The 14,299-nt window shown below is 34.2% G+C and overlaps 1 protein-coding gene across 9 annotated transcripts in view; it reads right to left on the minus strand.

The window, feature by feature from the left end:
* Positions 1-14,299, minus strand: part of ANKRD17 (ankyrin repeat domain 17) — a 142,954-nt gene that overhangs the window by 51,897 nt on the left and 76,758 nt on the right. For 4 of the 9 annotated variants that reach the window (XM_055137305.1, XM_055137303.1, XM_055137304.1 and 1 more), the window contains exons 9-16: positions 13,291-13,482; positions 12,851-12,960; positions 9,851-9,938; positions 8,835-8,962; positions 8,475-8,618; positions 7,768-7,870; positions 5,455-6,207; positions 1,083-1,231 (exon numbers count right to left, since the gene is read on the minus strand). In XM_055137305.1, the coding sequence (XP_054993280.1) occupies positions 1,083-1,231; positions 5,455-6,207; positions 7,768-7,870; positions 8,475-8,618; positions 8,835-8,962; positions 9,851-9,938; positions 12,851-12,960; positions 13,291-13,482 (1,667 nt within the window). The remainder of the gene's footprint in view (positions 1-1,082; positions 1,232-5,454; positions 6,208-7,767; positions 7,871-8,474; positions 8,619-8,834; positions 8,963-9,850; positions 9,939-12,850; positions 12,961-13,290; positions 13,483-14,299) is intronic. The other 5 variants (XM_055137306.1, XM_055137302.1, XM_055137310.1 and 2 more) reach the window with 3 other exon arrangements.

Genomic DNA, 14,299 nt, shown 5'->3' on the forward strand with positions numbered 1-14,299 from the left:
AAAATTTCTGTAAAGGTAGATATATAGCAATATGGTAGCTGAGAAAGATGGTTTCTAAGTCAAATCAATGTAAATTTGACATCAGCCACGTCATTTGTCTAAATAAAGTGATGTTTACCTGACTCTCCCCACTGCTCCCTCTCTCCTCTTCAAAATCTAGATTTAAAGAACTGAACATTTAATGACACTGAATAAGGTTTTACACTAAAACAATTTAAAGCTCTATAATGTACACTGAGTCACCCTCACTTTTGCCCCACAACTCCAGAAATTCATCAAAATCATAATTAAAATATTACAAATATTTATTCTAAAGGCCATCAATGTTTATCTTATTAAGAAATCTTGTAAGTTAGGTCCCCAGGTGTTTGTTCAGGATAAAACATAAGCCATCTTCTCTCCAAGTTCACTTTGCCCTAATATGTAATCATAAATTACCTTCTCTCAATTCTTTCTTCCTACTTAATAGTTTTAGAGACACAGACAGTTATACTCATCGGTCAGATTGACATGCCTTGGTCAGTAAGACCACAATTTTGAAAGAAAAAATAAAGGAAGCTGCTCTATATAAGATGCCAGAATAAAAGTGTGCCTTTATTAATGTTGAAGGTTTTTTTTTAATACCATGATGAATTTTAAAGCATATGTTCTACTTTAAGATAAGTAGAAAAAACACACAAACCTTAAGTCAGTTATTTTTTCTCCTTACTTCATTAAAGTATTAAAAAACAAAAACAGCTTACTGACGACCTAGTATTGGAGCATCACCAATAAAATACATTTGGCATTTTATTTCCTTATTGGTTCTGGGAAACGCTTGACAATATTCAGGAGAAACTCCTAATTCTACGCCCAGGAGTCACTCCCAGTGGTGCTTAGGATACCACATGTTGCCAGAAAATGAACCTGGGTCCACAACAGGCAAAGACACGTGTGCTTGACATACTCGACAGAGCTACCTCTACAGGCACAGCATTTTAAAATGTAGATGCAAATTTATTTATAACTGTGGCTCAGGTCTCTGACCAGAGACAAAGCTGTCTATGATTTAAACCACCGCCATTCCTGCTTTTGGAACTCACCTGTGCATCAATATCAATGGCAGGGTAGATAGGAAGCATGGCTGAAGGAGAGATGATAGGACTTGGAGTTGGAGTCTGAGGCTGGGAAATGGAAGCTGCGATACTGTGGGTAGGAGTGTTTGACAATGCAGACGCTCTTCCACTGACTGCTGTTGAACAAAATAACTGGACTTAATAGGGAGGATACACTGTTAGGAACAGCAACAAATAAATTTTATAAAATACTAAAAACTCAAAAAAATGTCTATAGATAAATTGCCAGAGCACTAAATAACTCATCTTCCTGATTATTTCTGACTTTGAACAAGAGAAATTATAATGTATATTGGCAAAAACAAATTTTCTAAATAAAAAATCAACTGAAAAATTCCCCTCAAGATATATAATCATAAAACTTTCATTCAAAATAATCCTGAAAACAAAAGTTTTCTTATGAATTAAAATAAATGCAAATGGAAAGCTGTACATTTTTATCTTATCAGAAAGGAAAAGACAGTCAAGTCCATAAATAGAAATTTTACCTGCCAATTTTGTACCTAATAATCTAGACTAATGAGAATATCATTGTTTGAAGAGAACCTCACTGCACAGTCAATTAAAAGACCTACCATTGTTTTACTAACAGAAGACAGGGAGTAGTAATATTCTGCATTGTAGTCCTCAGTAGGACAACACAGTTAAATATAAAAAATGTGAGCCTCACAGAAAAATGTAGTTTGTCATGTATAGAATTATTTTGAGGGAGGTCGATGCTCACCAAATAATCCAGCAAATACAATGACTTATGAAGACAAATTAAAAGAATTTGAAGTCAATGAATACATACAATCATTTTACAAGTGTAGACTATTTTTGATTCTTCTATGATATTACCAAATCATTTTCACCAAAATAAGCAAATTAAGAATAATGTAATTCTGTATTTGAAAAGGAAAAATGTGAAAGGAGGTGGCACCCATCACCCCTGCCCCCAATATAAAAATACTCTATAACTAAAGTATAAGCATTGATCTTTGAACGGTCAACAGTACTGTGTATGTGCATTTCCAAATTAGTTGTAAACTACATTAGACAAAACAATCATGATGCACAGCTAGATCTGAAACCAGCAAAAGAGGTTATGATCCTGCCACAACAAACTAAAATTGATCTTATTATAACAATTTTAAATATGGTATTCAATTAAGATATCTATTTTACATGAAATCCTTAGTTCAGGCACAAACACACACTACACATTATAGCAACACACATTCTGTAATTATACATTTTTAAGTCCACTTAAAAGCCAAAGGGAAAACAAAGGAGGAAACAAAACAGAACAAAACAGAACAGAACACGGTTTAAATCCTGAGGGATTCAGATTCATAGATACGGGCATGTATTAGTACATTAACTAGTACTCGAAACTGTTGCTCGTATTTATACTTTCAACTTAAAAAAATAATTTTACTGTACATATTCTGGATATAAAGTCCAAGACCATGTCCAAAACCTATGCCTGTTAAATTGATTCCATATTCTCCTTGACTGGAATGATATTCACAAAGGAAAATGCTATCTGTATAAGCAGTAACTTAAACAGAATGATAATTAATCTATCCAAAGGACTTCTTTATTTTGTAAGAGACAGTAAACAAAACCACTTAAGATTTACTGCTAAGTGACTACATTAAAATTTACATTTCAATTGAAATGATATTTTAAAGAACCTATTAAAATTAATTTTTTTATTTTGTGTCAAATTGGTTAATTCACTGAAAAGGAGATGGGAAAACTCAAAATAGCTAATTCTGTTTCATTTCGGAGTCAGGATGTTGGCTTAATAAAACTAGCAGGCACCGAATCTCTACTTATTAGATTAACAACTATAAATATATAAGTGGTACCTGAAGGGACTGTTGTACAGATATATACATATGGGACTGTATTTAAGGGTTTAGATATTTTAGAGAGAAAAATTTAAACACCAGATAAAAAACAGGAATAAACTCAAAAGAACAGGCAAGAAGTTAATACTGGTTAAACACAAAGAACTGATTTTGCATTGGCAATTATGAAGAACAGATAAGAAAATTTTGGCCATCCACATATTAGAGAAAAAAACTAAATCTTTTAAGAGTTATAAATAGGAACAAAGAAAGACCAGCAGTTACATCACAGGGAAGGAAGACTAAGCCTAATGATATAGCAAGATAGTAAGAACCGCCCCCAAAGAAAAGTTAAATGGTTACTAGGAAATGATCATTAATCAACTGAAAAATAAGTACTATTATATAAGTTTATAGAAAGGCTACATAGTGGACATCTGAATATATTTGCTTTTTTATCTTTGTGTACAGTGTGATGATAGGGGTGGATACGATACAGGTCTTTTAGTCATTCCTCCTTCTGGTCTTCTCTCCCTTCCCCACATAAATAAGCACACTAAAAGGTAAAAGTATTTCTTTTAGTGTAAGAAGTCAACTTCACCTCTCCTGAAGTGTGAGCCTTAAAAAAATTTAAATGAAAATACTGAACACATTGGTTTCTGTCTAGTAAATCAATCGACAGAAAAGCATTACAAATCTCTGATAATCTTGCTATGCACAAGTGCACAACCCAAAAGTACTGCTGAGCTACCAGAGGCATACCGGATAAAACTGGCAACTTAAGAGAAAAAAATTTCCATCTTCATTAGTATGGAATACCCATTCTAAACTGAAAAAGTAACACTTAGGTTTATACATTCTTTGATAGTGAAAGTGAGAGAAAGAATACATGAACTAGCAGTAATGGTCACTGAATCAATATAACATTTAGGATTCTGGCTACTTTTTCTCCAATTTCTGTAAAATAGCCAATGTCTTTTTAGTGGTATTTGAAATTATAGCTAGTTAAGAATGATCAGTAGCATTTGAAAAAATTTCGAACATACCAGAAATTGTTTAGAAAATGTTTATATTTATCAATAATGTTTAATAGCTCTTACTACTTAATGCTATCATTTTTCCCCCAAGGCATCTAATCCACCCTAAGAATAGCAAAATTCTTTATTTCATTCATATTACTTTGGTGATAGTGAGAAAAGTTTGGTAAACTTCAGAGCAGTCAATTATCAACAAAAATTTGTCTATTTAACTGATCTCTTAGATTCTGTGTATTAAATATCTCAGCACTATACAATTTATTCACCTATTCATTTAAAATGTGAAAACTAAATTATGTATAACCTCACCATTTGTAAATTATTAGTAAATTACTAAAACACAGTTCCAAAACTAGAAAAATCCAATCATCTTAATAAGTCGAGGAATAAAAAAGGGGAAGGGAGTAGATGAAAGTGACCAAAATTCAACTATTTTCTCCCTTTGTTTTTCCCTTTTCATTTTTCTTTTCTTTTCTTTCTTTCTTTCTTTCTTCCTTCCTTCCTTTCCTTCTTCCTTTCTTCTTTTTTTTTTTGGTGCCAGGAATTGAACCCAAGGCCTTAAACATGCAAGTCAAGTGCTACGTCACTGAGCTACATCCCTGATACTTTTTTTCTTTAAAAAAAAAAAATGAAGAAAATTATCCTTTCCAGTGTATCATTCTTGTATTTTATAATCCTGTAAAAATCTCTTTCCAGTGCTGTGTTACAGACCTCATGAAAAACAAGTACCAAAACCTAGAGCCATCAATAAAATCTTATAAAATATTTCTTCTTGCCAATGGAACTATTATGAAACACAACTTCCCTGGCTATACATTAAAGCTCTATGATTTCAACACTGTCAAGGAATTACATGTTCCCATAATACAATTAGAAAGCAGCTACACATTGAAATTCACAGGATAAAAATCACTGACATATAATATATTCGACCCCTATTAGGCTTGATACTTCATTATTGCTGTAAAGGTGTGCTTTTTTTTTTTTAAATATCCATCATTTTTGAGGTCTGATCCATTAGTATATAAGGTATTTCTGATCCCAAATAAGTTTCCTGATGTGTCTTACTAGTTTTCACTTCGACCAATTTCCCAGTTTATTGGTGTGAATGCAAAACAAAAAAAGAAAAAAGAAAAAAAAAAGAAAAAAAATCAATCAATATTTTGAACTTAAAGAGAAAAAACAAAAAGTAAAACATCAACCCCACTAATGAAAAACCCAGATTCTCCCGCCTATCTAGCTAAGCCAGAAAGTTTAGTTATGTGTACTGAATGAACTAATCTCTAATTTGACCTGAGTCCACGAGAACTTCTGAGACTGAATTAACTAATACTTCTAAGTCTATACATGGGTAAAGAGTCCAAAAATAGTTCTCAAGTTGGGGAATGGCAAAAAATTCTGACACACTCTTACTCTCCTTAAGCAAATCATATTTGATACCTGCTCATAATAATATAAACCCACCTGCCATGATGTCATCCAGCGTGTCATTGAGGGTCTGAGCAGGGCTGGCTACCATTAACCCTTGTTGTGTTTCTGTCAGAATTCCTTGCCCCAGCCCTGCCAACTGTGCTTGGCCCAGTACTGGCTGTCCAACTATTACTCCTTGTAGTTCTGTAAGATTTGCGATGGACCCTGGAGGCAAGGGACCTGCCGCCAGAGGCAAAGCTTGAGGCATGGCCAGAGGCTGGATTGGTGCAAAACCCATCTGAGCAGCAGCTGGCTGAGGTTCCTCTTTAAGCAAAACTGGATCCACTTGCTGTAATCGTGCATAGTCTCCTTCGGAAAGCTGTTCTCCAACCCCAACAGGAGTTAGTAGTCCCAGATGTTGACAAGACTGCTGCTGCTGCTGTTGAAGCTGAATTCTTTGAGCTTTTACCTCTAGATACTGCTTTTTCAGTTGCTGCTGAGTTTTCAGTTGGAGCTCTCGTTCTACCTTCTGGAGTTCCTCCAAAATCTTTTGTTTCTTCTGAATTTGTTCCTCCCTTGTTTTGTTCAGCTCCTCAATCTTCTCCTTGGTAAGCTGGTCAGCATGAGCAAGTTCCAAGGACTGCAGCTGTGCATTCTTTTCTATGGCTTCTTTAATCCTCTGTTCCAGTTCTGTTAACTTTCCCTGAGCCTCTTCTACAATGCTCTCTGGAGACTGATTGGTGATGTAACCCTGTACATCCTGGCTGTTTGCTGGCAAATGGCTGCTGGACTTTTGTTTAGAAGCAGCTGTGTGAAAAAGAAACCCCCTCAGAAGTGCACATGAATGGCATCCTCATTACAGAGTTACTGTTGGGAGGTTTAGTGCCAACAGTTATGCACCAAGTTATCACATCCATAGAAGGTGAAAAATGCACTGCTAAGAAGTTAAATTCACCTTCTTTATCATAAATATAAGTATGTATGTATTTTATGTGCATAGAGAAATCTTTGAGAAATTAATTCCAGAATTTAAAAAATATCACATGGCTAAAATTATACAATAGATTAATGCAGATCTGTGACAGCTAAGTGGTACAACTAAAGTAAAATCTAAATTATATGTAGATATTTCAAGTGGTCATAAAGATGTAAAAACTCATAACAGAAAAATAAAGTTAAATTATTAAGGTGTAGGGAAAACTTCAATCTCTAAGTAAAGTTTTTTCCATATATAATAGGCTGTGCCTTTTAAACACACACACATACACACAAAGTACCCAAAACCTGAAGAGCACCAGAAAATTTAAATCCAAGTAAAATATTTTTCTCTGTTGGGGTCTATTGTCTTTGAAACTGATAAAGGTAAGATACACATTCACATAGTCACACAGCTACCTGGCCAGTAGAGAACTGGGATTCAGTTTCCCTGGAAGAAAAGATGCTGGGCTACGCCATCCACTGTATCTTCAGACCGCCAGGTGAATAAACAGATCTGGCCACAGATATAGCAATCAGCTGTTTGCTATACCAGTCAAAAAAGGGTGCCAAGGCTCTAGGTTAGTAGTAGTGATTGAATGAAAATAGCTGGTGGAAATATTTGATACTCTTGCTGGGAAAGTAATATAGGTAGTCAAAAACAAAAATTAAGAACACAATGGTACTTCAGATAAAACACTTAAAAAAGAAAAACTAATTGGAGCTGGTAGCAGTAATGTTTTGGGATATACGTTTTGGTTTTTCTTTTTGTGGTGCTGGAGATCAAGTCCAGGACCTCACAGATGTGAGGCATGCATTCTACCACAGAGACACATCCCCATCTCCCCGGGACATAACTTTTGAAGATGTATGTGGAACACCCAGAAATTAATTAAAGATCTTAGATTTCTAAAGAAGCAAACAAGCATACTGGAGTAACTTTGAATTTATGACTGAGAAATGATATCCCAGGTATAAGATCTGTAACTTTTGTTACCCTAAAATAAATTGTAATTTTGGTGCAATTTATTAATCTCAAATCATATGCGACTACAGAAATTTAAGTGATTTACAAAAATGTTACCCACCTATACCCATCCCAATATATGAATATAAACAGAATGACTAGTTATTAGAGCAAATCATAATGATCAGAATTGCAAAGAAAAGTTTTTGATTTTCTCTTAATACTTGCAGCACAAATTAGTATCAACTATCTGACCTCCCTAAATCATGCTTCTCTCTTGTTTAAAAAAGCAAACCAAACAAACAAACAAAAAAAACCCTTTATATCAACTTAGCAAAATTCACTTTTTGTGGAAAAAGAATTTTGAGAGGCTGGTTTTTTATGTGGATAATACATAATAAATAGTCCTTAGAAGTATAACTGACCTTTATTCCTGATGGGAAGAGTAGCGGCGACATTGGCAGGAGGTTTGTCAGGCTCCTGAGGTGGGACAACCATGGGCAGTGCTTGAACTGGTACACGAGGAGCCTAAGGGAACGAAAAACGTTACTGAAAAGTGAGTAATGGGCCGAAGAGATAATTCAACCTGCTGAGTGCATGCTTTGCATTCAGGACGCCCATTTCAATCCCCTGCAAAACATGGTCCAAAAAACACTGCCAAGAGTGACACCCTGAGCACAGATCCAGAAGTAGGCAAGGAGCAGTGCCAGGGATGTCTTCCTCAACTCACAAAAGTTATTCATAAAAATTTTAACATGGCATTAATGTCAAACAATGACATATTCATTTGAAGTATACTGGTGTGAAATTATTTTCTATGACTTTGTAAATGGACTCTTGAACTTAAATGATGACATTTAATTACTGAAATCAAGCATTTAAATGTCATTATTCAGGTAAAGCAAAATCATATTCATGCAGAATCTGATGAGATTAGACATTCATTAGCCATATCAAATACATGTGTCAGCAAAAAATAAAACCCACATAAAACAAAGTGATCACCCTAGTTTAAACAGAAACTATAAGCCAAAGAAAAGAGATGATTAAATTCTTATCATACATAAAATAATCTAGCTTAAACTGAAATTAAAAACAAAAGAATAAAGATATGAGATAATTAAATGCTTACCCTATTTAAATCATGGGATGGGGGGGTTAACTGAGAGACATCTGGCGGAGGGGCTGATAGCAAATTATTAGGGTAGTCCAAAAGATAGCAAACAACACTTGTATGGCCACCTTTTGCTGCTTCTATCAACATGGTTGAACCGTCCTTAAAGAGAGGATATGGAGATGGGGAAATATTAGTTTAAAAAAGCAGTAAGAAAGATAAAAACAATAGATTGTCAGATACTTAAAATCCTGGGTTTAGTAAAAATGATTTCTACTATTAAAACACAAGGAAATAAAAATAATTGCCATTACACATAAACAAATGATATTTAGAAACATTCAAGAGTTAAGAATTAAATTTAAGTGAATTACGTACTTTTAAACGGTGAGTCGGATCTGCCCCATGAGCTAAAAGAAGTTCCACAACTGCCAGATGACCTCCAGCACAAGCCAAGGAGAGTACTGTATGGTCATTATTAGCTGTGGTTCTATTCACATTTGCTCCTAAAAGCAGAAAAGCAGGAAAAATCATGCTGATAGTGTAGCTTCTTAAATTATGGAGAGTTTCAAGGTATAAAGAGTAGAGGGATTAGTATAATAAAGTCCACACACTCATTACTCAACTCACACAGCCAACTTCAATTTCACGTATGCCCCTATCAATTCTCCTCTCGTATTGAATTTTCAAAAGCAAATCCCAAATAAACACAAAACAATTTCTTCCACAAATATACATACCAGAATGTAGCAAAGATAAGGATGAAAGTATGTTACTTCTAACATAAATCACAGCTTAAGTAGTAAATATCTAGGAAACTTTAGTAAATGTCTAGGAAATAACTTAAAGGAAATCTCTCTCTCTCTAATATATAGTTAAGGTTTTATGTATTTAAAGTATATAGATCATGAAAAAAATATTCAATACATTTTGGGTATTAGTCAAATTCAGTTTTAGGTCCAGTGTTTTTGTCATGTCATAATTATTACCACCTCCCTATTATGACAAAGGAAACGTAAGTACAAGGAAATATAAAGTAAGAAAGTTACAAGTGATTTGGCTCTCAAGCTGCTCAGTATAAACGTTAGCTATCCAGAGTTTAAGATACATTATCACATGTATTATTATTGCATATATATTACTGAATGATATATCGTACAAGGAAAGAAAAAGTTATCAAAACTAAGCTTTACTAAGAGATTTTTTTTTTCTTTACAGAGTGTTTAACAATCCTTGCACGATGTTTCTCACTTAGCAATCTAAACTGCCACTGGCTTCTCTCTACTAATTGATATCATAAAGTATTCTTAGCCTCTCAATCTACATAAATATTTGAGGGCAGGAAACAGAAAGCTTCGGGGATAGAAAAAAAAATATTCTTTTCATGAACCTACCTTTGCTGATTAAGAACTGAACAGTGCAAACATGACCAGCTCTTGCAGCTTTCATTAAGGGAGTTCTTCCACCTTCAGATTCATGCTCCTGTTTAAAACATAGACTTAATTACTATTCAATGCCACTTTGCAACATCCAAGGGCAAAGAAATGAACTTACTTAAACATCAGAATCTAAAGCATACTACGAAATACAGCATACTAAGAAATACATCTCTAAATTTAAAAACATTCTCAAACTGAAAACATGGCCTAAGCAAGTAATTTAAGACCTGGAGTTATAATTATGTGATTCTGACACATCCTGTGTAAATTTTTCTTTCTTTCTAAAAATAGGATTTGGAACCTTAACAGTTAAGAACACCACACAGTCCTCTCCAATTTCACTATCCTTCCTCAAATTCAAGTGATTTGTACTGTTGTAAATTTATTATCTATAATAATTTCCTCTTTTGATTAATTTGGGATGGCAGAGATGATACCAGGGTCAGCCACATGCAAGGCAAGCACCTGACCTGCTGTACAATCTCTCCTGCCCCCAAACTTCCTCTTTTTATATACTTCCAATTATCTTTCATTATTTTATTTATTTACTTTGTGTTTTGGGCCTCACCTAGAGGTGCTCAGGGAATCATATAGGGTGTACAGAATCTATCGAAGTCTGCCAAGTTCAAAGCAAACCCCTACCCGCTCTGGCCTCATTTTTCTTTTTTTATCTCATGAAAACAAGGCTACTAACAATCTACATACCTCAAATCATAAACTTAAGGATATTACTAAAGATTCGTGGCTTTAAAAGGTTGGCGAATCGATTATATTCTTATTACTGGCGAGTAACTGAGGCTATATGAAAAATTTTCACATCTTAGAATATTAAAGTTTGAGGAAAAAGTACTATTTATAAAGTACTACACATTTTAACTTTGTAACACATAACAAATATACAGACTAACATTCATATGAAATGAACAACCAATTCATGGCTCTATTAAATTACAGTTTTTCAACACAATTTTCTAGAAAGTTTGCTTTCACTGCTTATATTTCACAGCCACTGTGATAAATACTAGAAATTTAGTTCCTAAGCTAAATCTCAAAATAAAATGAGGGTAAAGTATACATAGAAGTACAATAAAACATGTATTAAGTGCTTAAAGAGTGTAGTAACATTCAGATGAGAAAATCAAAATACTGACCTAATCAAATTCAACACTTTCCCTTCAATAATGACAGATTGAATATATTAACTCTATAAAACTAGCTCATGGAGGAGCTATTTCTGTCTGTATATAAATTTATTTCATAAACTATATTCTACAAGAAAATACACCTGAATGTTAATCTCAACCCCATGAATACATTTTGGTGCCTACATCTTTATTAAAACCTAAATTTTCATGTCTTACTACCCCTTTCAAGGGCTAAATTCAAAGATAAATTTTCTCCTTTACATACATTTACAGCACCTCCTAGTGAAGAGCCAGGGACTGAACCCAGGTCTCATGCATAGAAGAAATGCACTCTGAGCACTGAACCACATCCTGAGCCAATCCACACACATTTGCTCTATGCTTTCACACTTCTCAAGCTGTCCTCATATTTTTCTTTCAAGTGGAATTTTATATATATATACCTGTGTATATATATACACATATATTTTTCATATATATATACACACACACATACACACACACAGACATATATATAAATAAACAGTCCAGGAGTGATCCCTGAGCAACCTGGGGTATAGCATCCCCCACCACTTACCCCCTCCCCTAGTAAGAAACAAAGCCAGCAAAGGCTCAGGCCCCTAGTAGTCAGAAAATAGTGGGGATGAATCACACCTTCTGGTATCGGCTTTTTTTTTTTTTTTTGCTGTTAACTTTATAGCAAATTGTACCAGTTTTCCATTTGCTTGTACCAAGTGATCATCTGCTGTAGCAACCATATGATGTAGCGACACACCACCATAAAGAGAAATAGAGAAATATATATATGCATATATACACATACACACATGTGTGTGTGTGTGTGTGTGTGTGTGTGTATATATATGTATGTATATGCACTTCTGCACTTCTCAGAGAGCCTAGCAAGCTACTGAGAAAATCCCACCCACACAGAAGACCTGGCAAGCTCTCGTGGCGTATTCGATATGCCAAATACAGTAACAATAACAGGTCTTATTCCTCTGACCCTGAAAGTCTCCAATCGTTGGAAAAAATGAGTAAGGAGAGGCTGTTAGAAATCTCCGGACTGGGACAAATGGAGACGTCACTGGTGCCCGCTTGAGTAAATCAATGAACGGGATGACAGTGATACAGTGATATAGTGATATAAACAGTCATATGTATCATTCTCTCACCCAGACAAAATATGATTTCTTATATGACATCTGTACCTATTCTAAGCTTCTTTACTCTTTATTATTTTCCTAAATATAATCCACTGGATTATGGCATCAGATTTCATACTTGTTACTCAAAGTTACAAGAAGGAAAATACATTAAACTACTTAGCATTTTTAACTCCTTATGATTAATAATGCAATAAATAGTGCAGTACAATGTATTTTCTAAGTTGCAGTGAAATACCTCTAAACTGGTTTGCCTTTTTATAAAAAAATAAGGCAAGCTTCTAAAAATAACTAAGTACATGAGAAAATGTATCTGCAATACATGTGTTTATTCTGAGGCCACATCTGATTTTGCTCAGGGATCACTACTGGCAGAGCTCAGGAAACCACGTGCAATGCCAGGAACAGAACCTAGGTTAGCTGTGTGCAACGCAAATACCTCAGCCTCTGTAATAATGCTTTGGCACATGCCATACAATGTTAATGTATGATTTTAATGTGTGGAAAAGACAAATCAAAAGCAAGTAAATCTGATTTTGTTTACAGTCACTAAATTTTAAATTATTTTTATTTTTGTTTTTGAGAGGTGATGGTAGAGAGGTCTTCATTTTAAACATTAGAATATAAAAAGTTATACAACTTACCAGATCTGCTCCTGCCTGAAGTAAGACATCTGCTACATCAGTATGACCATTTTCACAGGCATATGTTAGTGCCGTATCTCCTGTTGCTGTTGTTGCATGAACGTTAGCTCCTACATTGAGTGAAACAAAACAGTATAAACAATCTTAAGACAAATGATAGCATTAAATTTTTTTCTAGATGTAGTAAGTCTTTATCTGAAACAATACATATCCATTTCTAAAACAAAATGCTGTCGACATTTTTAAGAAAAATAATGAAGAGACTCTGTCCAATAATTAAAGCCGTAAGTTCAAATACCAGTTATTCAAAATAAGTTAACGTTTATCAGACTTTTTTTCACCTATTCTATATATCAAAAAACCAGAAAATAACTGCACTGTAATAGTTTTACTTATACAAATCACACTAAAAAAATTTCTCCAAATATCAAAATACCTACCTGCAGCCAGTAAGTATTTAACTAACTCCAAATGACCTTCCTGAGCAGCTTCCATTAAAGGAGTGGAACACCCTAGTTCTATATCCGCTCCAGCCTTAATGAGAAAGTCCGCCACTTCCAGAAAGCCTCCACAGCAAGCCAGAGTCAAGGCAGTTTCTTGGGTTTCTTCTGTCTGTGCATTAATATTTGCTCCTAAAATAAAGATTCTAATTATTTAAAGAAAGCAAAACATGCCGTTTCTTAACCAACTGTACTTCAAAAACAAATATTACTTTATTAAATGATAAAATGCCTCTACCTCTTGAGAGAGCTATAAATACAGCTATTTATTTTTAATTCCCACCCACTAGTCCATATTTGCTGTATACAGCTTGAACTAGATTTATTCTGACTGGAGGTACCACAGAGATGACAAGTCAAGACTTTTAGAGAAACTATACTACATTCCTTCACTATAAATATTAAAAATAAAAAGTGATAAAAAATGTTGGTGGTGAGAAACAAGTTTTAACAAACTATTACATCTGCCACCAAATAGTGAATGATTTTATGCTATTAGCTGTATAATACACGTAAGGATATAATAGGGGTCAATTAATTTGCCCAAAATCATGACATTATCATCATTACCACTAACACCATCACCACAGCTAACTCTTAACAGACACTGAATTTAAAGAGCTTTAAGCAAATATATATTAACTCACAATAACCCTATCAAAACTGAGGCACAGCAGTTCAAAACTTGCCTATGTTTCAAAATGGCAAGATAAGAAGGTCACTTACAAAAAATATGCTTTTAGAATTCTATACAACATTATCTCAATATTAGATCTCTGAGATCTAATATTTTAGGGTTGTGACCCCTAAAATTTCTTTTTAATAAAATGTAACAATCCTTTCATATTTATCTAAAAAAAGTTTTTGTTGTTGTTGTTGAGAGTGGGGGAGCGGGAGGGGAGGATGGTTTGGTTTGGAGGCCCCAACCAACAGTGTTCAGTGCTTACGC

This window comes from Sorex araneus, chromosome 5 (genome assembly GCF_027595985.1).
Source record: "Sorex araneus isolate mSorAra2 chromosome 5, mSorAra2.pri, whole genome shotgun sequence".
Classification (NCBI taxonomy): Eukaryota; Metazoa; Chordata; class Mammalia; order Eulipotyphla; family Soricidae; genus Sorex; species Sorex araneus.